The 25337-nt window shown below is 41.4% G+C and overlaps 1 protein-coding gene across 2 annotated transcripts in view; it reads right to left on the reverse strand.

Moving 5' to 3' along the window:
- SH3RF3 (SH3 domain containing ring finger 3) overlaps positions 1-25337 on the reverse strand; it is a 316246-nt gene that overhangs the window by 10477 nt on the left and 280432 nt on the right. For both annotated transcript variants that reach the window (XM_069970913.1, XM_069970912.1), the window contains 2 exons: positions 12545-12792; positions 9839-10176 (listed from right to left, as the gene is read on the reverse strand). In XM_069970913.1, the coding sequence (XP_069827014.1) occupies positions 9839-10176; positions 12545-12792 (586 nt within the window). The remainder of the gene's footprint in view (positions 1-9838; positions 10177-12544; positions 12793-25337) is intronic.

Below are 25337 nucleotides of genomic sequence, written 5' to 3' on the forward strand. Positions count from 1 at the left end.
CAGCCCGAGAGTGACATCCAACTTTTTCAGCTACCTGGAGTCAAATGCCAAGTGTTCGGGTTCAGAGAACTTTGCCAAACCTGAATAGTTTGGCAAGTCCACTGAACACTATTTATAAGGAACAAACAGTCACACAATGTTTTGCAAAAGGGCAGGTAAAGTGTATTTTTACAGGCTACCAGCACCACCTGTATTCCACATGGTAAGGTGGCTGCTGATTCTCAGTGACATAACACTGATTAGTCGATATATCTTTTTATGCCATGGTGTTCAAGAGAGGATTTAGGGTGTTTTTAGGCACAGATGTGGCAACCAGTCATGTAACACCTTTCATTTTCAAAAAGGTCATAAAAAAATGAGAGGTGGAATATGCTACAAACAAATCCCCCGTTATTTCTTTGCAATAATTTGGATGGATCTGCTCTCATGTTGTCTCCCTGCTGAGGGTTTTATTTAATGTGAAGTTCCATTTATACGCCACAGGTAGAATTGGATTTATGTTGCCTTGCAAGCTGGCTGCTAATCCTGGTGCCTTTTTTTAAAATTTATTATCTGTTATTCCACTCACATAATACGTAGTGTTGTAAATATAATGTAGTCCCAGACATTTTTGTATATCTCCATGTTCTTACACCACTTAGCATGCAACAAACATTTATACAGTACATATTGGAGTTAATTTTAAGAACCAAACTACTCTCCTGTTTTTTTCAGAGTATGGTGAGTGATATAAAAGCACCACTTTTATAACTAGTTTTAAACTTGAGGGTTGTTGGGTTTTAACTACATTTTACTCAAAGATTCTAGAACAAATATTCCAATATTTATAACAGGTAACTTTTACCTAGTTACTGCCCCTCTTCCTGCAGCACACCAGAATAAAACAATGTTTTCTCCTATATACCCTAACAGAGGACAGCACACCAAGTATGATAAGAGAACACTTTAGCAGCTCTGTTAGGTTCCTTTTAAAGGTGCATCCACATTGTACAGGATCCGCAGCGGATTTGCTGGCCCAGATTTGAAACTGTAGATTTGCTTTGAATCTGCAACTTCAAATCTGCCCCATCAAATCTACTGCAGGTCTGCTATGGATCCTGTACGTGTGAACGCACCCTAAGGGTAGCTTCACATGGACCAAATTTGCAGTGGAATCCGCTGCAAATCCGGTACGTGTGAAGCTACCTTAAAGAGGTTTTCCTTAGATATTACATATCCTATGTTATAGATTTAGCAATCATCCCACTCATAGGAATTCATAGTAATAGGGGCCAAAATCAATCACTTGATGCTGTCTTTTGCTACCAAATTATTAGTTAGACTTTACCCAGGACAGTAGGGCTAGTCATCTTTGGAAGGCGAGAAGAGCTGCATGTCTTTATCAGTGGAATTACCAGGAGATGAATGGACAGTAAGTGCACAGCCTCATTTATATAAAACCAAACTCTACTATATTCTATTACATGTAGAAGATGAAAAAGAGTTCTGGGGAATTCCCATCATTCTAACCTACAGCAATTCTGCAATCTACTTGATGTGGTTGACAGCAGTGGCAGCTGTCAGAATGGCCATCCATCAAATGTGAAGCTTGCAGCAGGTGAAGCCAGAAGACAACATCATTGAGTCATGAGCCGCTGGTTGCTTAATGGGAAACAAGCAGCACTCTGAAAACTGTAAGAGGTTTTAATGGATAATGGATGGGCACTAACATTAAATAGGTCTTGAAAGACATAGCTATGTTATAACACAATGCTTCCTCCTTTGTGCAATAAAATAGATCTTAACACGTAATGTTAGTGTTTTAGCATTACATAAATGTAGCATTATATACATAAAATCATTTACATTATCTATGACCATTCATGAGTAAGTACTGTATTTACTGTACCCTGCATAGTGAATGGAATCAGAATCATTTACACTAGTCCTCAATAGCACATGTTCACACTGTGTAAAAAAATAAAAGACGTCCGTTTGATTTTTTTTTTTAAATAACGTCCGTTATTACTGAATTATAGTTAAAGTCAATTGAATAAATGGGCCCAATACACATAGCGTCTTAAATAATGGAAGTTGTTTGCGTTGACGTCAAATTAATGGTCATGACAATTATTTGCGGATGTTATATTGTAAACAATGAACGTTATATTTAGTTGTTCACACATTCTTTTTCACCCTCCTTTCACTGTCTTTACTACTAAGTTAAAGGGGTTATCCAGCGCTACAAAAACATGGCCACTTTCTTCCAGAGACAGCACCACTCTTGTCTCCAGCTTGGGCGGGGTTCTGCTGCTTAGTTCCATTGAAGTGAATGGAGCTTAATTGCAAACCGCACCTGAACTGGAGACAAGAGTGGTGTTGTCTCTGAAAGAAAGTGGGCATGTTTTGTAGCGCTGGATAACCCCTTTAAATGGTAAATGGACCTTTTAAAAAAAAACATACCCCAAAAAGCCGTAACTTGACTGATGTGCCATTATAATGACGAGCGCCCAAAACGTAAAATGACGGATGTCATTTGGCACTTAAAATAAAGAACATCATTTTGAGAAAAAAAAGAGGACAGCTAAAAAGTCATGTGAGCATAGCCTATTCTTAAAGTGTCACTGTCGTGAATTTTTTTTTTTTGCAGAAATCAATAGTCTAGGTCAGGGGTACTCAACAACTTTTAGTGAAGGTCCACTTACCGGGGTCTATTGTCAGGTGAAGGTCCGAGCTGAACATCAGTAGGAAACGTGTTTTGTTACTTTGTCACAAACGTTCAACTATTTATATACAGAATTGCTGCTTATTAGCGGGAAAATTGGCATTTTTTTCTCTCTCAGCAGGCCTTTGATATTAGGTACAAAGGGGGTGACTGCCCTGGTAGTATATAGCCCCCCTGTTGCTCCCCCAGTAGTGTATAGCCCCCCCCTGTCCACTCTCCTTCAGTAGTATATAGCCCCCTGTTGCTCCCCCAGTAGTATATAGCCCCCCTGTGCGCTCTCCCCCTGTAGTATATAGCCCCCTGTGAGCTCCCCCCAGTAGTATATAGCCTCCCCGTGCGCTCTCCCCCTGTAGAATATAGCCCCCTGTGAGCTCCCCCCAGTAGTATATAGCCCCCCTGTGCGCTCTCCCCCTGTAGTATATAGCCCCCTGTGCGCTGTCCCCCAGTAGTATATAGCCCCCTGTGAGCTCCCCCCAGTAGTATATAGCCCCCCTGTGCTCTCCCCCTGTAGTATATAGCCCCCTGTGAGCTCCCCCCCAGTAGTATATAGCCCCCGTGAGCTCCCCCCAAGTAGTATATAGCCCCCCTGTGAGCTCCCCCCTGTAGTATATAGCCCCCTGTGAGCTCCCCCTGTAGTATATAGCCCCCCCATGCGCTGTCCCCCTGTAGTATATAGCCCACTGTGAGCTCCCCCCAGTAGTATATAGCGCCCCTGTGCTCTCCCCCCAGTAGTACATAGCCCCCCTTGTGCTTTCCCCCTGTAGTATATAGCCCCTGTGAGGTCCCCCCTGTAGTATATAACCCCCTGTGCGCTCCCCCCAGTAGTATATAGCCCCCTCAGTAGTATATAGCCCCCTGTGAGGTCCCCCCTGTAGTATATAGCCCCCTGTGCGCTCCCCCCAGTAGTATATAGCCCCCTCAGTAGTATATAGCCCCCTGTGAGGTCCCCCCTGTAGTATATAGTCCACCTGTGCGCTCTCCCCTTGTAGATGCCCCCCAGACAGAAAAAAAAAATAACAAAAACAACTCACCTAGCACCTCGTTCCCCGCTGCGGCTGTCTTCGTCTCTTCCCGTCGGTCCGGCCCCCGGCTGATACGCGCTCTGTAGGGATGTCCCGGGGATTCCCCAGCAGAGCGCGCATCAGTGACCTCAGCGTACGCCGCCGGCCTGCACTTCCGGGAAGGACAGGCCGGCAGCGTACACTGAGGTCTGTAGTGCGCGCTCTGCTGGGGAATCGCCGGGACATCCCCAGAGAGCGCGTATCAGCCGGGGGCCGGACCGGCACTGCCCCCAGCTCCACAGGCGTACTGACATCTAAGGACAGTACGCCTATGGGGCGGGAGGCAGTGCGGTGGGGAGCGGGACGGACCGGATCCGGGGCGGTTAGGAGGTCTGACCAGGGGTCCGGACAGCTGGCCTCCGCGGTCCGGGTTCGGACCGCGGTCCGCCAGTTTAGGACCCCTGGTCTAGGCGATTTTAACAAACTTTGTAATTAGGTTTATTAGCAAAAAAAATGCATTTTTATCATGAAAAAGCAGTTTGAAGCTCTCTCCCCTGTCTTCATTGTTCTCCTATGGAGAGAGCTAAAGAAAAGACCAAAACAGGACAACAAAGAGTTAATCTACAAATACCTCACCCGTTATCTCCTGGGACAGTCACCACTGACCTGTCTGAGTTCAGATTACAGCTGTCACCCGGCTCCCTGCCTGTAATCCTCTGTTATCTGCTTTCTGCTGTCCACTCCCTCCTCCCCCTCCCCTCTCCCTAGAGCAGACAGGGTACGACTCATGCAACAAGTCACAATTTTCAGATTTTTTGCAGTAGATGGAAAAGAGGAAGGAGGAGGGGGGACCTGGGAAATGGCTTTTTACATGCAGATAATGGCATATTTGGCTAATAAACCCAATTACAAAGTTTCTTAAAATCGCCTGGACTATTGACTTCTGCAAAAAAAAAAACCACAGTGACTCTTTAAGGACAATTTAAAGGGGTACTCCAGGTGGAAGGGCTTTTTTTTTTACTATATCCGGGGAGGGGGTGGATGAAAGCAATGGCGTCCACTTACCTTCCCTGTTCGCTGGTTCCTGCATCCTGCTGCTCCCGTCTCTGGCCGCTTCCTGGTCTATGACGTGAAGTTTTAAGCCCGCCTTAGCCATTCAGTGGCAGAGGCAGGAACCTGCTACAGCCACTGAATGGCTGATCAGGCTTCAAATGTCACATCCCATACCATACGACTAAATTAAGGTGCAGTCAGATGTAAGATAAGAAGAAATGGAACCCAATAATTCACTAGAAATGTCCACTTACTGCGCCAACTCAAATCAAGCACCAGAATGAGATTACCCCCAAAATAATTTTGCTGTCCCCCAAGCTCAACACCAGGGTGGATGGGTGGAAGTTGATCCTTCAAAGCTTAATACCTAAAACGGCTGACTGGCCCCCTAACGCCTCCTGTTTTATATTCAAACCTTGCCCTCCTTACTAACTCTGAGCCAATCTCTAACTTTCCTCTCCCTGCCCTTCAGCCAATCCTTGCAACGGCGATGGCCATACCTCCCTTAAGACCACTCCCACCGCACTCTCCCCTTCCCCCCCTCCCTTATCTCCAAACATCTTTTAAAACTGCTCCTACACATTCCCTACTAGTCTGTCCCTCAAAACAACAGTCATGTGGGCCTCCCCTGCCATAGTATGGCCATAACTGTATAAACTTTTGACATATTGTCCAGTTTAAGACCACAACTGGTCTTAAGGTCCTATTACACCAAGCGATTATCGGCCTTATTTTGCCGATTATTTACCTCCTTTATGGCTGATAATTGCTTGGTGTAATAACTAGTGTTAAAATGCAACAATCGGCCAACATTCACAATGTTGGTTGATCTTTGTCTTTCAACATGTCAAAAAAACTACAATGATAATGATGGTCTGCTGGCTGTCACTCCGTGTAACAAGAGTGGCAGCAGTGGATGGCTGCTATCTCCTGAGGGCTACCAGGATGCCCTTTCAGCAGCTCCCCTCTCCCTTTTTTTACCCCCTTGCTATCAGCGCATGTAATAGCGCAGGGAATGAGGAGCAAGCATTCACATTTCTACCATATGCCAGGAGCATGTGCATCACCTACCTAGAGAAGAGATGGCACCAGGATGCACTTTAAGAAGCAGTCAAGACAGTGTGATATTCTGCTTCTTAGCATTACCATAGACATTACACTTGGGGAAGCAGCCTGTGCCAGTAGCGCTGCAGGCACAGAGCTGTATAGCAGAGCAAGCAGGGACAAGTGTCATCATCGCTCTCTCTGCTACATGCTGCCATGGCTGCTCCACTAGGGATACAGACATCTTTGTAACGTGTACTGTCTATCTTAATGCTATTATGCATTATACTAACGCCAGTGCTAACAACGGCCCTGCTTTTAATGCTACGGTTGATAAAACCAACTGGGCAAAAAGAGGCCCCTGACAAAAACTGAAAGTTTCCTGTAGCAACCAATCACTTTAGAAGTGAGAAATTACTTTCATCATTTAAACCATTGCACAGGATAGGTTCACATTTTATCCATGTGATAAATGTTTTCCCCGACAAATCACTATTAGTGGTACTGGCTTGGCCGGATGTGTAAGCTTACATTTCTATTTAAACCGTCACAATAAATCTGTTCTATTGCTTCAAGTTATAAAAATAAGGGGGGATATTGACAACACAATTCAGAATCCACAATCCAGCTTCTCTGGTTCAGTAGACAGAGAGGTCAATAATTGCCTATGCTGACAACATGTAGCTGGTCCTTCTGACAGGCAGCGCATTTAAATGCATTACAATTCCATTACAGTATACAAAGTATGACCAGAAGATAATGCAAGACATCAGTGCAGCCAAGGCTGGATTATAATTTACCCCTCCAGCAATGTCAAATATCTATTTATTTAGCACAAACATGAACCAGCAGAGCAAATAAATCATCTGTGGCCTTGAAGATCTACAGACTGACAGCAGTAATCATTAAGGCATGGATCTGACAGGGTTACCCTGGATTACGACTGGAGACTATAATCCATTTACATGGTAAATATTCTAGAATGTGAATGGATAATACTCATTAATTCATCTTGTGCAATGGAATAAGAAATACAACAAATATATGCACATACAGCCCTTGTTGGTTCCCTGATAACATAATAAATAGTGCGGTGTGGTCAGTAATAATAGCAATGATGGTCATAAAGCCCCTTCTCTCTTCAAATAAACATTGATTTATATTTATATATGCCTCTTGTTCACATTTGGTTTTTCTCATTCCTCTTCCTGGTATTTTTGATGGCTAGAATGCTGTAATCTTTAGCAATATTCCAGCCAAAAATATCACAGCCTCAGGGAATCTGTCAACTTCAATTCACGTTCCAGCCTACTGACACTGTTAGATAGCTAAGGCTATGTTCACACAACATATTTTTTCGTAAAAGTACGGCTGTTGTTGCAATTGGCAACAGCGGCCGGACTTTTCACGAAAAGATACGTTGCCTTCTGCTCTATGGGATCCTGGCCAGAGTGTATACGCATGGTATACACTCCAGCCGGGATCCCTCGCGACACCGTAGAAAACTGACATGTCAGTTTTCTGTGGCCGCAATTCAGTGAATAGCAGCCGCAAAAAACCCTGTCAGTTCACACAATAGAGCGAGCGGCTCCGGTTGTACGCTCTTTTGTGTGCTGTGGGTAGTTCTGATGCAGGCCCGCACGGATGCGCCCGCATCAGAACTCTGCGTCCCGAAAGATCATCCCGACGGTACTGCAGTACCGGCTGGGATGACCTTTTCAAAGACCGGACGCTCAGTGACCCGGCCGGGTCACGGAACGGCCGGTCTCTTACAGCATGTGAACATGGCCTAATAGTGCAAGGAGACACATAGTACCTTTTATATATCTGTCTGTGCTTCTAGGACATAGAGAATGCCTTTATTTTCCCAAGCAAAGTGTCAAAGAGGCAGCGCAGGGTTTCCCAAATCCCTTTTGTTAAGAATTTTCTCCTCCTATTTCTGTAGGAGGACATCTAGGAACCCACCCATTTTTACTTTTTTACTAATTTTGAGTGGCTGCCTAAAAGGTTTTACAGTGTGTATATTTATAAGAAATGAGCGAACCTCAAGCATGTTTAGGTTTGTCCAAACCAGAGTGTGCGGCTTTTAATTGCCTGTGGCTGAAGAAGCTGGATGCAGCCCTGAGGCTGACTGGAAAACCTATGGCTTTATCCAGCCAGGACTCCCTAGAGCTGCATCCAACTTCTTCATCTAACGGTAATCAAATGCCTCATGCTTGCTTTTGGACAAACCCGAGTGTGCTTGAGATTTGTTCATCTCTAATATTTTTACATTTTGGACATCTTCTCTTTAATATTTCTGTGGTTTTGTGCCTGTCAGTGTGATATGCTTTCTCAATTAGGAATTTTGTAACTGGCATAAAAAAATCTCAAGGCAGTCAACTAATTTTTTTACAAAAAAATATAATTATTTAACTGGGTTGTATGGTGAATGTCATAATGGTGGAGTCATAATATGCCTTGGATTTTATATAATAGCATAATAATAATAATGCTTTTATTTGAATACCGCACACAGATTCCCCAGCACTTTACATAGTTTTTGGCAATTATTGCCCCTGTCCCCATTAGGGCTCACAATCTAAATTCACCTATCTGTATGTTTTGGGTGTGGGAGGAAACCAGAGTACCCGGAGAAAACCCACGCAAACAAGGAGAGAACATACAAACTCTTTGCAGATGTTGCCCTTGGTGGATTTGAACCCAGGACCCCAGCGTTGCAAGGCTACAGTGCTAATAACTGCGCCCTTCTTGGACATTTATGGCATATTTTTAGGAAGCTATAAACCTATCTGAGGGATGATGCCCTCACTCCCTGCCCCATACAGCCTGTTTGTGGTGGCTGTAGGTGGTTAAGATGCCACAGAGAGCTGAGCATAATACATGGTTTGCATAACTCCCATAGACATGGGAGCTGAAATGCTATTCTGTTTCTATGCAGTGCTACATGGTTTACACACTTCCAATTAATGTCTATAGGTCTGTAAGAGATGCTTCTCTTAAATTAAAGTTAAATATCATCTAATAAAGATGACAAAGTTATATAAGTCTATTCTTAGAAGGAGGGAAAGCTTTAAAGGAGTCATAGGAGGATAAAAAAAGGATTTGTAGAGAAAAAAATAAAAAAAATACTCACCCACCCCGATCTCTTGAAGCTGCCACACCAATGCTCTCAGTTCCTGGTCTTCCCAGCTACTGTTTAGTTACTGATAATGCACAACTCAGCCAATCACTGACCACAGCTAGTTCTGCCTCCAGCCAAGTGGGGCGGATCCTGCAAGGTTGGCACATAATCAGCAAGCAGGAGGTAGTTGAGGTGGGGGATCCGGCTAGGTGAGTATAGGTCTGTTTTATTTTTACCCCACTCCCATGAATGAATGTATATATATATATATATATATATATACATATATATACAGTATATATATATATATATATATATATATATATATATATATATCCTTTAAGTTCAACTGTTTGGTCTTTTTAATAGATTGTACAAATATAGGTCAAATATCCATGTCCACTATAATTTAGTGGACATGGATATCATTATTATTATTTCCACTCACTGATTTCGGGGACCATGTTTAGTTATATGATTACTCTCAGCACAGAATCAATTATCCTGCTTGCTCTTTAAACACCTACAAAGTTCTATAAAATCATTCCATCTGCACAGGCGCACGTTTCCACAAATTAATGGGTAATGTGTGGCATAAAAGGAAAACACAATACAGATAAAGAATTAGTAATCCAAACAGCATGAATTTATATTAAACCATTAAATCAGACAGAGTAGGGAACACTTTCTAAAGAAGGACTTCCTAATATTAAGCATTAGGTTTTCACTGTTCATTATGGCACATACATATCCAACGGACTGACCTGGATAATCACAACAGTAAATTCCATCTTAGCCATATGTAAGATTATTATTATTATTATTATTATTATTGTTATTATTATTATTGCAGAAAACAGAGAAATTTAATTCTCATTAGAAATTTTTAGGAGATCCAAAAAAGCCACTTACTTTCTCAGTCTTCCTATCTTCTGTCTTGCAGCCTGTGTTTGTAGGGCTGGCAGTTGGCGTACAGATGACTGGACCATTGGATGCCTCCACATTAATGCTGGCTGCAGTTACATTTGGAGGTGTGATGGCTGCTGCCGCTGAAGTCAAGGGAATAACTGGGCGGGGACAGTGGACTGGGACAGAAGTCTGTACAGAGGACTGCTGGTGGGACATGTGTTGTGGAGAAGCAGTTGTTTGTGGCCTTCCCGGGCTAGCTGGAAGTCGAGATGGGGAACTGTGAGTCCTTATAGGAGAAACAGTAGCTGTGGGACGTTCTTGAGGTTGTGCTGAAGGATGTGCTACAAGAGATTGGACATGAATGAAAATTGATCATGAAAAATTATGATTGACACTTCAAGGGTTTTATAGGAATAAAAGTTGCTTTATTTAGTAGTGGCAGACAACATTTGAATGGTCACACTTTCCACCAGAGTCATGTGGCTTTCTTGCCTCTCTGGAGGAGATTGCGCTAGTTATAGACCCTAAATAATCCATTATTGGCAACTTCAGATAAGCCTACATGAGAAGTACGGCCACAACAAAAAATTCACTGCAGGTAGGGGGTTGGGGGAACATAATAAAGAATGTATACTTATCCATGCACATGTCCCTGTAGCACCACATTACCAACTCTCTGACAGACGCCAGGCTCTAGTTTCTCTGGGCTTTCTAGTACATCACAACCTGGGGAAAAGAACCTGCTCAACAAGTCAGTGACTGCAGCTGCCCCCCCCTAGTCACTGACTGGCTGAGCAGCATTCTTGAGCCTGGGTCATGGCATTGCAGGAGTGGGAGGTAGAGGAGGTCTGCGGGGGTCCAAGAGCAGTCATGCAGTACTATAGGGGCACAGGGACGAATACTGTAAGTATACATTCTTTATTATATTCCCGCAACCCCTGCCTGCACTGGATTTTTACTTGAGGCATTCTTTAATGAAGACTGTATATAAAACCTATACTGGAGGAAAAGGGAAAAGGATATAGGCATCCCACTTCCAACCATTCCACTAATTAATGAAAGCATATTAAATCAAGATATTCATTTACTCAAGACTTTTTGTAACATTATGTGCTTACTATATTTGCCATAGCAAAACATCTGTCTAATTTGAATGTGGAATCCACTATGTTGTGAGTCCAAATCAGTGCATTTGCACATGGAAATTTCCCATGGACATCAATAATAGTGTCTACACAACGCAAAAAAATCTGTGCGGTGACACAGATTTTTCAATATGCAAAAATTAAGGCCCCATTCACACGTCAGGAACCCATAGGCTTCTATTAGGCATGGACACCCTTCAGGATTTTTCCTGAAGGGTGTTCGTGACGGAAAATAGGCCAGGAAGTTATATATCCTGTTCTAAAAGACTTACTTATCCGTATTTCCTGAACATAAAAATGGTCACAGACATTTGCATGGGGCCTTACTTGCCACTTTTATGCAAGTTTCCACATTGAATCATTGCAGGTTTCTCCCATTGTAAAAGTCACACAATGATCACAGTATTAAATACTGTATTATTATTACCAGTAACTGTAACTAGGGCTTATTTTTAGAGAAAGTGTAGATTACCCCAATACAGATTTGTCCATTTGGAACAGAGTATGCACACGGTCATGCTATGTTCACACAACGTACGTTTTCTATTAATCACAGCTGTTGTTGCCGATCTGCAACGACGGACGTGATTAATAGATAATTTACATGTTACTGCAGTCTATGGGATCCCGGACGGAGTGTATACACACTCTATTGCTAGCAGTCGTTCAAAAAACTGACATGTCAGTTTTGAGCGGCCTTTTTTTTATTAAATAGCGGCCTCAAAAGCCTGACGGGTCACACAATGGAAAGTGCAGCTTTGTGCGGCACCCGCATCCCAATTCAGCACACTGAACTGGCAATCTAACACTGGCCGTTCTGTGACCCAGGCGGTGTTACACGTTGTGTGAACATGGCCTCATTGCATTACTGTACATTAGAAGATTATAGTTACATACTTATTATGGTTCCTTCTGGTGTATTTTTATGCCCTTTTTGAAGATCTATCCCATGTGTCAGACCGAGTGGCCACACCTGCTCAGTAGCTCAGTCCCATTGCCTTGATACTCAGTAGAGAGAAAGGTTCCTGCTATAGTGTAGGTCAGTCAAGAAGAGTCACTACATTTGATGTGACTTAATATCACTGCTGATGGAGATATTAGGTGGACATTCTGGCAGTGAATTAAAGTAGCACCATGGTTAGTAATATGTAGTTGCAAACAATTGAAAACATGGTACATTTTGTATGACCAGCATGAGATAAAACCTCCCGGGTTAAGCCTAGTCATTGCGTTGGCTAAAGAAGAACAGCCTATATTAACAAAAGATCCTCTGCTGCTCATTGCCAGTATATAGTTCAGGAGAGCTCTGCACAGACCAGCCTGAAGGGCATAAGCTTTGGAGCTGGACATTGGACTTTTGCCACTACACATTAAATCCTCTGATGCTGTTATCATTAATTCTTTATTATAGGGCGCTAACTATAATAAAAATGTAAATATGACTTGAAATAATAACACAATTTTCAGACTGTTCATGCTAACTTTTATTCTTTTAAAAAAAAAAATTGTACAACCAAACAGGAACGGCTTTTAGTTTTCCTCTCCGAACTTCTACAACACTTACCCATCTGCACAGAAGTGCGTGTGTGGTTAATAGCTTGCTGGTTGGAAATCTTAGATGAATTATTCTGGGAGGATGTTGGAGATTGGTGAGCATGTATCTGAGGTACAGTAATAGGGAGAACAGGTCTGACAACATTGGTACAATTTGTCATCCCACCAGGAGATACATGTGAAGCTAATGGCGAACCTCTGTTTGTGAGTGGAACTCCCATGGTGCAGTTTCGTGACTGGGCAAGTCCAGAAGGCATCCTAAAGCAGTAAAAGAAAAACAAGCAACATGACATAAGATTCTTTAGCCTCCTGATAATATTTCTGCTACATTTACTGCTGGTTTATCTTGTGGCCAAACATTTTTATCAAAATAAATGCCACTCCACCTATAATAATATAACATCTATGATGTATTTTTTAAAATTTTTAACTTGTACATATATGTAAAGAATAAAGTTTATAGTAATTGAAATTGCAAATTGAGAGTGACAATAACATGATCAGTATAATATTACGCTATCAGTATGTTCATATACACAGAAGCTCAGTGTATGCTTGTCATTATTTATGATGGATTGTGACTTTATGAGGTAGAAGGTATGAGGAAGTATAAAAAATCTTTAAATAGAAGGTTTAAGAAGAAACATTAAATAGATTTAATTTAACTGGTAATTGGAAGCGGATTCATTTTGTAAAGCTTGTTATAGAGTTCAGTTGTGTTTTTCTCACACCAAATTCAGAAACACCTGCATAGACCTACAGATGTTCACACATAGTAATTCTGTCAGTCTTTTTTTCAACCAAAACCAGGAGTGGAACTGACTGGGCAAAATGATAATGGAAAGATTTGCCAAGGTTGAAAAATTACTAATGGAAAAACTGTGTGACCATAGCCTAAAAGGTTAGAATTAAGTCTGTTAAAGAAATACAGGAGATTGCTATACACCGTAATATGGCAAATACAATATTAAAACAGTAAGGCCCCTATTACATGGAGAGATAATCGGTCGAATCAGGTCGATTAAGCCATTTATCGCTCCATGTAATAGAGAGAACAATCAGCCGATGAAACGATCATCAGATGATGGCTTCTTTAGGCCCAGACCTAAAATCATCAGCAACCAACTAGCACAGTCGACAGCTGCCAATTGAACAAACAGTTTACATTACCTCTCCACATTCCCGGACAGTGATTGGCTGAACAACCCGTCAGTTCAGACAGGCCTCTCTGAAGCTTCAGCACACAGGACCGGGGAGAAAGATGAGTGCAGGAGAATTAAACAGTTTGGGCAAGGGCTGCACGGACATTGCTAAAGATGTCTTTGCAGCCTTTGCTAAATGATTATCAGGCTGTGTAATAGGCCCAGTAAACGAGTGTTGATTTAGCAGATTGCCGCTCGTTTACAATATTGATTGGGCCGTCATCAGCCTGTGTAATAGGACCCCAAGTATACAGTAATCTTCTAAGCTTTCCCTAGTGACGTCATCATTCCACATAACATTACTGCTTATTAGAGATGAGCAATGCTGGATTAGCAGCAAATTTAGCAAAAAAATAAGCTCCATGATAAAAGAATTTCTTGCTAAATTCATTAACCATATTCATAAAAAAAAAAAGGTTTGGTCTTAAGATGCCTAAGGGAGATTATAATTCCCAGCACACAGTGGCAAAATTGGGCCCATTTTTTTAGTGCAAGCCACGTTTTTGTTGCAAAGATTTTGATGGTGATATGATGTTAAAGGGGTATTTCAGAAACATAATTTTTTTTAAATATTTTTTTCAATGGTCTGTTCTACATATACTGTATATGAAAATTATTCATGCGATTTTTTTGGGGGGGAAATAATTTTTGTTTATAAAAAAAGGATCTGATTTTAACATAAAATTGCTGAAGCTGTAAAGCAGAGATATTATGTGCTGCACAATTTGGATGAGGTAGCATGCCTATGCGTGGTGCAGTTTCGATTCAGATACAGCTGCTTGTTCACAGTGGTGATCTAACTGCACAGTATGAAAGTTTCTGCTGCAATAACCAAATTGAAGCAAAACCTGTACTCAAAGCTTATTTTATATGGTTGTAGATTAAATATACAAAGCTGAAAGATTTCATTAAAGAAACAGCATTAGGTCATGGGGTGACAGGCCATTGGATTTATACAGATTGACAAAGGAAACAAAGAACCATTACAGAATCATATTTTTATCTCTGCTATGTGTGTCCTGCACGTGGTACAAGAAGACACTTTTTATCACTGATCTGTTTAAATGATTTTTGGATTTTTAACTTTTTGTGAAAATGTAAAAGGATAATATATTTTTTATAAACAGCACAAAGTAATACTAAAATACCCCCTCTCATAGCATAAACAGATAGTCACACTCAGAATGTAGCCTCATAACATTATCCCCTCCCTTACTATTTGTAATTGTTATTGTTAGAATTATTTATTCGTCATTATAGCTATTGTTTAGTAACAACATTTCCAAAAGTTTTACAACAAACAGTAGTTGTGAAGTTACCTCAATATGACTCTTAGTTGCTGTGGGACCTACTGTACATGTCAGGCTCCATTCACTGTACAAATCTAACATCTGCTATATTCAGGATAGGATTTACCAATTATTAGAATGGTCTATTTCAAGGCGACTAAAGGACTTCTTTTTCTTTGTATATTGGACATGCCATGTATAATGAATACAGAAATAAAAACTGCTTTTATAGATGCAAGCACTATGTGACCTGAATAAAAGGCACATGTGGCATCATAATATTATACTTCTAGGTCTAAATGCGAGGTTGTATTGACCAGCAGGATGGAATATTTTGTTTTGTGTGTCTATTGTAATAGAGCACTTGTTTCCTGTTATACCACCACATTTTCAATGCACATTATTTTTCTAATGAACTGACAACTTCCTCCTAGCTCTGATTGTTAACAAACATGAATTTTATGTTCTATGTAAACTAATAATAAGTTCCTTTATTTACTTGCGCTACCAATATACCAAACAACTAAATTGCCATTCCATTCATACAGCAAAATAGGTGGCATAGAAAGTTTGCTTGAAAAGAGAAAAAAAAAAGAAAAAAGAAAACAAAAGCAGATGTTCTGTATTTAGCTTCTGGGCTGTTTGGCAATCTTTGTTCCCAATGTTCTCTATTTATTGGGCAAAACATGTTAGTTGTATTAAACATTCCATAAAAGATGATGCCTGAATGACTAAGCAGCTGTTTCCCCTTCTCTTGAATAGCATTAAATATACAAACATACACATTCAGAGCAGAAAGTAATTCCAAATAATTTCTGTATCAATTCACTCCCTATTAAATGTCATAAGCAATTTGAGATCTTACATGTTCTTCTAGATTGTTGCTCTCTCTCCCACTCCTGTAAATATCTTTGGCTGTGACCTAAAGGAGTATTCCAGCAGACAAGCTTTATTACAGGTAAAGATAACCCAGTCCTCCGAGCATAGTTCCAGCATCAACTGAGCAAAGGCAACAGCACTATAAGGCGGCTGTCACAGCATATTTTATTTATTTATTTATTTATTTTTTTTTTGGGGGGGGGGGGGGGTAGATTTAAAAGCAAGGCAACTATAAAGGAAGGACTTACACTTCTATAGAAACAGTAATGTGAAAGCTGGGTGATGAGTTATGGGGTTGGAGCAGTGCCCCTCCCCACACAGAAATATGAGCCACAAATTGCTGCCTGTGGTCCCTGTGGTAAAAAAAAATTAAACATTAAATTGGACGGCTTGGTCATGAAGGGGTTTATAGTTGGAAACTGACTAAAAATCCGTCAGCATGGATGTAATGGATACGTTATCATCTCTGAACACTTTCGTAGATTCTTCTGTTCGTTTTGCCCACTATCTAGAACCATAAACACTTCAGTGATACACTTAAAAACCTTAAAAAAAAACTTAAAAAAAGATGTATACCTCACTCTGTGTACAGTATATAAAGCATTTCAGGTTACTTTTCAGGATAAGTTCACTTCTGGCCATTATGTAACGGCCATATTACACTGCCTGATTAGCTATGTAAGTGAGCACAGATCAAAGGCTGCATAAACAAGACATTGTTAGCCCTTGCTAGGAAGTTATACCTCTCCAGGCTCCCCAGTGTATTCCTGCCAGTTCCCTGCTGACTGCAGCTGCCACTGACACTTCCTAATCGGTCTGTGCAGTGACAAGCCACTCGGCCATCACTGGCAAAGACAGGTCACTTTACAGACGGATTAGGAAGTGGCAGTTATAGCAGTGGTACGCAGGGAACCAGCAGGAGGACATCAGAGGAACCTTAAGAGGTAAGTATAACCTTTTTAGCTGGGGGAGCGTGAAAAATAGAGAAAAGAGTGAGTTGTTTTTTTTAATATACCCACTTGTACATGATTTATGCAAAGTTTGTTTAAATACCATCCTAGGCTGGGTTCACACACAGTGAATTTCCATTAGTGTTGTGCTCCTCATATTGCAACTAAAACCAGGAGTGGATTGAAAACACAGAAAGGATCTGCTCACACTTTGTTGAAATTGAGTGGATGGCCGCCATATAACGGTAAATAACTGCCATTATTTCAATATAACAGCCGTTGTTTTAAAATAACAGCAAATATTTGCCATTAAATGACGGCCATCCACTCAATTTCAACAATTTGCTGTTATTTTAAAACAACGGCTGTTATATTGAAATAATGGCAGTTATTTACCGTTATATGGTGGCCATCTACTCAATTTCACCATTGTGTGGACAGATCCTTTCTGTGTTTTCAATCCACTCCTGGTTGAGGTTGCAAAATACTAACCAAATACTGACTAAAATATACTGTGTGTGAACCCAGCCTAAGTTTGTAAGCTTCATTTACTTGCATAATACTTTTTTTTTGCATACTTCCTTTTTTAACATGACAAAAAGTATCCGCTATTGCCTGCACATCTGCCCATGTAATAAGGGACTAAACACTAAATTAAAACCAGTTGATGCAAACCCTTCACACAAAGTTTAAAACACAGAAAATTCGTACTTCACAGAACTTAACTGAGAATAGTGACACATTACATCAGGATTACATTATTGTTCCAAAAGAGATATTTACATGCATTAATGACAACCCTTCATAAGCAAATTCTTAGCACATAAGCATTAGATCAGGCCTGGAGTTCATGACTCCGGGAGAGCACTTTCCCAAATGTAAAATCTAGAAGCTTTCATGGTTCAATGATTTTCTCCTATAACAACCACCCTTGCATAGACAAAAAATTGTTTCTATCCCAACGGACTGCTATTAAAGCTGATATGTTACTGCCATGTCTCTCATGGAAATGCCTAGAAAGTGATGAGACATGAAGCGTTTTATTCATTTCATCTGCAGCAGGCGGCGTCACTAGACTTCATAAAGTTACTGCACATGTGGATCTAAGAGTACTGTGAATTTTTTGCAGGAGGTACAATTAAAAGTGGGTCTTACTAGTAGAATTGCATTGCATATACACAGGGCCGGATTAAAGGGAGGGCAACAGGGGCACGTGCCCAGGGGCCTCCACCACTAGGGGGCCTCCACCAGCCCAAACCCGGAAGTGGTGTCTGGGAGCCAGTCCCACGCGCAAAAAGCATGTGGAAACCCTACCTGGACACAACACTGGGCACACTGCATGCTGTCCAGGGAGGGAGGGAGGGAGGGAGGTGTAGGGTTAATTCTGTGTAAACATCTCCCTCCCAGCAGGCTCAGACTCCCCCCTGGTGGGTCATTGAATGGATTCTTCCTGTCAAGATTCCGGGTGCCTGTCTCCTGCAGAGGTCCTCACTCCCCCCTCGCCCCTCCCCCTCACTGAGGAGAGGACAGCGTGGGACCTCAGCAAGGAAACCTGATCTCTCCAGTAGGGATGTGATATCATGGAGCATGCTGGAGGATCTGTCACAGTGGCTTTCAGGCTGAAGGAACAGAGAAGAGCCAGAAGAGAGAAGACCTGTCATCTGCCCAGATCAGGTGAGTATGAGGCTTTGTTTTGTATTGGCACATCAGAGCAGGGATATATACTATAGGGGCATATATCAGAGCAAAGGGCATATACTATGGGGCATATATCAGAGCAGGGGGCATATACTATGGGGGCATATATCAGAGCAGGGGTATATACTATTGGGGCATATATCAGAGCAGGGGTATATACTATAGGGCCATATATCAGAGCAGGGGGCATATACTATGGGGGCATATATCAGAGCAGGGGTATATACTATGGGGACATATATCAGAGCAGGAGTATATATATATATATATATATATATATATATATATATATATATAGCCTGTGTGCAGCATATGACAAATAGCCTGTGTGCAGTGTATGATATATAGCCTGTGTGCAGTGTATGGTATATATAGCATATATATACTATATATAGTGTGCAGCATATGACATATAGCCTGTGTGCAGCATATTATATATAGCCTGTGTGCAGTGTATGGTATATAGCCTGTGTGCAGCCTATTATATATAACCTTGTGCAGTGTATGGTATATAGCCTGTGTGCAACCTATGATATATAGCCTGTGTGTAGTGTATGGTATATAGCCTGTGTGCAGCATATGATATACAGCCTGTGTGCAATGTATGATATATATAGCCTGTGTGCAGCCTATGATATATAGCCTGTGTGCAGTATATGACATGTAGCCTGTGTGCAGCATATGGTGTATATATAGCCTGTGTGCAACATATGGTATATATAGCCTGTGTGCAGCAATCACATATAGCCTGTGTGCAGTGTATGATATATAGCCTGTGTGCAGTGTAATGTATATAGCCCGTGTGCAGCATATGATATATAGCCTGTGTGCAGCATATGACATATAGCCTGTGTACAGCATATGACATATAGCCTGTGTGCAGTGTATGATATACAGCCTGTGTGCAGTTTATAGTATATAGCCTGTATGCAGAGTATGATATATAGTCTGTGTGCAGCATATGACATGTAGCCTGTGTGCAGCTATATATGCCATGATCCTTAGGGTATATTCACATGTACCATATCCGCTATAGATTCTACACAGCCTTTAAGTACTTTCTGGGTGCTCTTTACTGCTTCAGGTAGTTTATATGGTTGGGAACTGAAGATAGGACTTTCTGGGAAGTCCAGGTTCTGCCTGCAATTGACAACTGCACATGCTAGCTGTGGTGGCTAACATTGTGGGCAACAGTGCACAGAAAGTGCTAAAGTGCTGTGTTCTCGCATTGAATTAAGTGGGATCGCATCTTCCTCTGGACTGCAGCCTCTAGGGACCATCACATGCAGAACAGAGGAGAATGCTGAGCCACACAGCCAGGTGTGAGGAGGGGTAGGTGCTAAGTCCCCTACAGTAATCAGCCACCTATATAGATTGCTGTATGGTTTATTTGTGGGGGAAGAAAATGGGGGGGGGGGGCAAGAAAATTGTTGCCCAGGGCCTCCACCAACCTTAATCCGGCCCTGCATATACAGCAGTACAAAATCAGCACAGCAGCACAACAAACAGCACCAGATACAGGGTAAATTCGACAGAGCTGTACTCCATTTTAGGAGTAGGAAGCTGCAGAGATGTTGTACACTCCCCCCCCCCCCTGCCCCCGAAAGCTTATAAACACATATTGTAAGCAGGGGCGTAGCTAATGTCTCTTGGGCCCTTGTGCAAGAGGTCAACTTGGGCCCCCTCTTCCTCGACCAAGCGATGCTATCGGTATATATATATATATATATATATATATATATATATATATTAATCTCAAGACTGATATTACCAATAATCCAATAATACCAGTATATAGTAAATATTATCACCATACATATTACCGCCATACTGTTACTAACCAAATCCTTTATACTGAGACCAATATTATCAATAATACCCCCGCTGTGTCTATCTTCTCCTTGGTCTGGCTGTCGGCTGCCATGCGGCTCCCGGCTCTGTCCCGTCCCTAGCCGCACACGCACCATAGAGCTCTGTGCGCGCCGGGGATGTTACTTCCGGCACAGAGGGTGCTTGTTATTGATGCTCCCTGTGCCGGAAGTGCCATCCTCAGTGCACACAGAGCTCTATGGTGCGTGAGCGGCGTGCACGGGACAGAGTCGGTAGCTGCGCGGCAGCCGGGGGCCAGTCCCAGCCTCCCTCTTGTGACCACAAGCAAAAACCTGCTTGCGGTCACAAGAGGGAATGGGAGGGCGGCATTGCAGTTGCAGGGGGGGGGACGTTGCGGGTCCCCCCGCGACCGCTGCGACCACGGTAGCTATGCCACTGCTTGTAAGACTGATGGATTGCAACTTCTTAGTTCATAGAGGGCAAAACAACTGACTAAGAAACCTCTCATGAAGGATACAGTGCAGCTGATTCATCATGTGCCTCATAAAGAGCTGTCTCTCATTTAAAAGAATGTATAACTTTGTTCTCTGCCCCCAATCATAAAATCTTTTTATAAAGCAGATCAGTTGTAGTAAAGCAAGAATTAAAGGGGTACTTTGGTGGAAAAAAAAGTTTTTAACTGGCGCTTTTTTCCAGCCAATAAACATGCAGGAGGGAGGGGGTAGGCACTAGGAATAAGCAGGGCAAAAAAAAACTCTAACTGTGATTGGCTGGCAAAACTATGTCACCTCCTGAATATAAGAATAGGGGATTTCAGATTCGTGTCACTTGCTGGTTGGAGCTAGAGAGGGACAGACTGTACACCAGGGAGAGAAAGCTTTTAGGTGAAGTTAGGTAGGAAGGGACACCCAAAAGCCCTTGTTAGGGCTAAAAGTATAAAAAGCTGTTGTGAGAAAGGCAGTGTGTTCAGACATCTACTGATATACGGCTATAAACTGTGATTGCGGGATAATACCTGTTATCTTGCTACTACTGATTTGCGCAGTCTGCGTCCTATAAAGGAGTTGAAAGGCTCTTTCATTTTATTATTGTAAAAAACAATTATATCTCAGGTATACGGCTGTATACTGTGAGTGTGGGATAATAGCTGTTATCTTGCTACTACTGATACGAACACAAGTGCGTACCGCTAGACCAGAACGTTTCTACTTTACGTTTGTAATTTGTTCGTGAATGTTCGGCGTACACAAACTAATCACGTACGTTTTTTTTTGGGTTCTTGTTCGGGATCCGAAACAAACATTGGGATGTTAGCTAATCACTAGTGTTAGATGCAGCCAGGCATGCTTCCCTTGCTGTCCTATATGCATCATTGGCATCATTTCCTGAGGTTTCATTGTGCACTTGGTGACCTCCTTGCAGTCGAATATTGATTTCCAGGTCCCAAGTATTTTTCTCCCATAGACTATAATGGGATTCGATATTCGTTCGAATATACGAATATCGGGAGCTATTTGAATTGAATAGTAATTACTTGTCTTACGGTACTTATCAGCTGCTGTATGTGCTGCAGGAAGTGGTGTTGTCTTTCTAGTCTGACACAGTCCTATCTGCTACCCCCTCTGTCCATGTCAGGAACAGCACAGAGCATTAGCAAATCCCCATAGATAACCTCTCCTGCTTTGGACAGTTCCAGTTGGAAGAAAACCCCACTTCCAGAATGACATACAGCAGCTGAGTACTCCTCTAGTAGTCAAGTCATAAACAACATTTTGTTTCTTAAATCAGTAAGAAAGTGAGCAAGCAATTGACTTAGAGTATTGATTGTGCAAAACGCCAATCAGAACTGCAAATTATTTCTAGTAAGGTCTATGCTATCCTTACCAGACGGCCCAGATAAATATTATATATGACATTGTAACAGTCGAGCTGTACTTGAGCTGTGCTATTGCAGCATTTTTACATAATAACAGTGTTGGTTCAGGACTGGTCCCTTGAAATTAATTTTGTTTGCCGGGTTTTTACTATTGCCAACTGTGAAGAGATGCATAGAAATCCCAGAGACAATCTGTTGCTAAGACAACGCAATGCCATTGCAAACTTATCGAGTAGATGCCAATAACGTGGTTCTATAGCATTCAATAGCAAACAATTGGACAAGAACCAGTTATGATTACAGATTATAGTTTGCAATATATCAGCATACATGTAATATTGTAAAAGTTTATAGGTGCATTCACACAGCATATGCAGTGTAGGGCTACTCTCACGTGAGGCTTTCTTTCTCTCCATTACTTGATACTCAAAACAACGGCCGCTGTTTTGAGTATTAAATAACAGCCGTGGTTTAGCATGGTTTCAGCGGTCATCATTGCAATGAAGGCTGCTGAAAGAGTAATTCGGTAATACCGGATATTTTTAAAAAAAGCACATGCCTTTTTCTCTTAGTATGAACATGTAAGCCTAGGTCAAACATATGCAAATAATCCATACAGAGTCTGCTTTTTTTAACATGGGAGCTCATAGGCACTTATTCTTCATTAGAGGGATCCACCAGCATCCATCAGAGGTGTATGGTGATAAATGCAAATAGAGTGTGAAAGCACAATAATGCACATCAATAGGCTTTAATGTTAATGTAAATGGTAAGACCATATTCACACTGCCCGTTTTTCTATTGGGAAAACAAAAGGCAAACATTCAGATTTCTGTATCTGAAATATTACTCTATTGCTGCAGATTGTGTCATGGATTAGAGACGGATTAGCCCAATTCACTGTGACTACAGCACGTTTGGCCCAATCAACGCGTTTTCAGTGTCAATTTGCAGTGTCCCAAAGCGGGTGTGGCATCTGAGGTTTCCTGGCCACCTGTAATTATCTGCACTTTGAAACATATTCCCTATTTGTAACTGTATTTTATACTTGTGCCTGCTCTATTTATTTATTTCCACTAGATGTCACTGTGTTATGTGAATTGTATACACAACTGTAAGAAAAGGGTTGACAGCTAACTGGCAGTTGTTTATGAGGTGATTGTTACTGTCCAATACCTGAGCTAGGTGCCTCAGGCGATCTGTCCAATCCCAGTACAGTATTAGGTCCTTCTAGTCTGTGTTCAGCCAATCAGGGATTAGGTTACTCCCCTGAGGGACTTAGATGGATTCCCCTGAGGGAAATCAGTTAAGTGGAGTTGAGTTATTATTTCCTATGAGCAAAGACTACACTACACAGAGATCCTGCTGAGGTTTTCTTTCAGGGCACCTGGCATAACTATGCCCTGTGCAGGACTATAAGAAAAAGGATTATTTTATTTTACATTTTCTGCAACTACTTCAGCTCATGGCATTGTCCCTCCAGCGAGAAGCTGTATCCAAAGCTACAGATAGCCATCTCAGAGATTGGATCATATATATATATATATATATATATATATATATATATATATTGCACCTTTATATAAAGAAAGAGATTGTCTGCCCTGTATTGTGTGCCAGGGATAACAGTAAAGATTGTTTTCTTGTTCAAATTCAACCTGACTCTGGTGATTTACTTCACATCTACACCCATTTTCCAAAAGTGTTTTGTTGGTGTATCCAGGGGTCGGTGCATACCACTCCTGGCCACCGTGACAAGTGCCTCAGGAGCACCACCATCAAGCCCTGCTGCACACCACCTAGCATCCCCTGGTCACCACACAATGCATAGTCCTATTAAAAACAATAGGACGTTTACTGTGCACCCTTTTCATGTGTATTCTGTAGTGTGTGAGTAATTGATGAGTTAAAATTATAATTGTCTTCTGTATTATCGTTCTACTGTCGGTATGCAGATCCAAAAAAAAAAAATCCTTTTCCCCTCTCCAACCAGACAATAGAAAAATAAAAAAGCATCCACACGTCTTCAGCTCAAACAAAAGCCTTTATGAAGCTTTGTGTGAAAAGGCCAAATATTTTTCACAGCGCGTGTAGGGTATTTTGGGTAAGAGGATCTGCAGGACATTTTTCTTCCAAGGAACAAGACTTTTAAAGTGACACATCTAACAGCAACCAAACAGTGCCATATTTTTCTAATTAAAAACATAAATTAATTAGAAAGCTGGATTATTGCAGAAGAAGATGGAAACAACTATGTGGAATTTTTTTTTTCTTTTGCTTCTCAACTATTTCCTACTATCTGAAACCAAATTAAAATAAATGTGAAGGTAATTGTTCTGTAACATGCAGTTAAAGGGTTTTTATTGCTCCAATTCATCAAAAATAAAAAAAATAAGCACATTTACATATCAATTTGATTTAAAATCTCCAACAGTTTTGTGTATACAAGCATCAGGTTAGATTTTCTTTGTCTGAAAATTGGCATGTATGTTTTTCTAGTAAGCCAATAAAAGTATCACTCCATTGGCTCAAAGGTTAGAAAAACGAACCTACCAAACTTAGAGGGCTCTGGTGGGCGATCTGCTGCTCCAAATGAGACAAACTTACCACCAATAGGTGGTGCTGTGTTTATAAAATTCTCACTACAAATGTTCACTATGTCCCCCTTGTATTTCAATTATGCTCTAAATTAGCAAAACCAAGTTTTCCACAGCTGAACACAGTGGGTTGAGATTGGGTAAGCAAGAAGTCACTCTGTTGTTAAACAATGGCTGCTACAGCGCCTGGCATGGACATACATTATAAAAACATAAGCTCTTGCTCTTTGTTGCAAGATCATGAAAGTCTGGATTAAAGAGACACTGTCAGCAGGTTTAAGGTGTCCTGTCTCAGGGTAGCATAAACTAGTGACAGGAAAGCTGAACAGAACGATGTATCATTTACATTGTTCTGTGCAGCTGATTCAGAGATCCTCCTGAATAACAAGAACAATAAGTAGTCCTCTCCATTATGTGTTTGACCACAGTAGTCCTGGATACTTATGAAAAGCAGAAAACTCCACCCACCAGCTGCTGATTGG

This window comes from Dendropsophus ebraccatus, chromosome 5 (assembly GCF_027789765.1).
Source record: "Dendropsophus ebraccatus isolate aDenEbr1 chromosome 5, aDenEbr1.pat, whole genome shotgun sequence".
Lineage (NCBI taxonomy): Eukaryota > Metazoa > Chordata > Amphibia > Anura > Hylidae > Dendropsophus > Dendropsophus ebraccatus.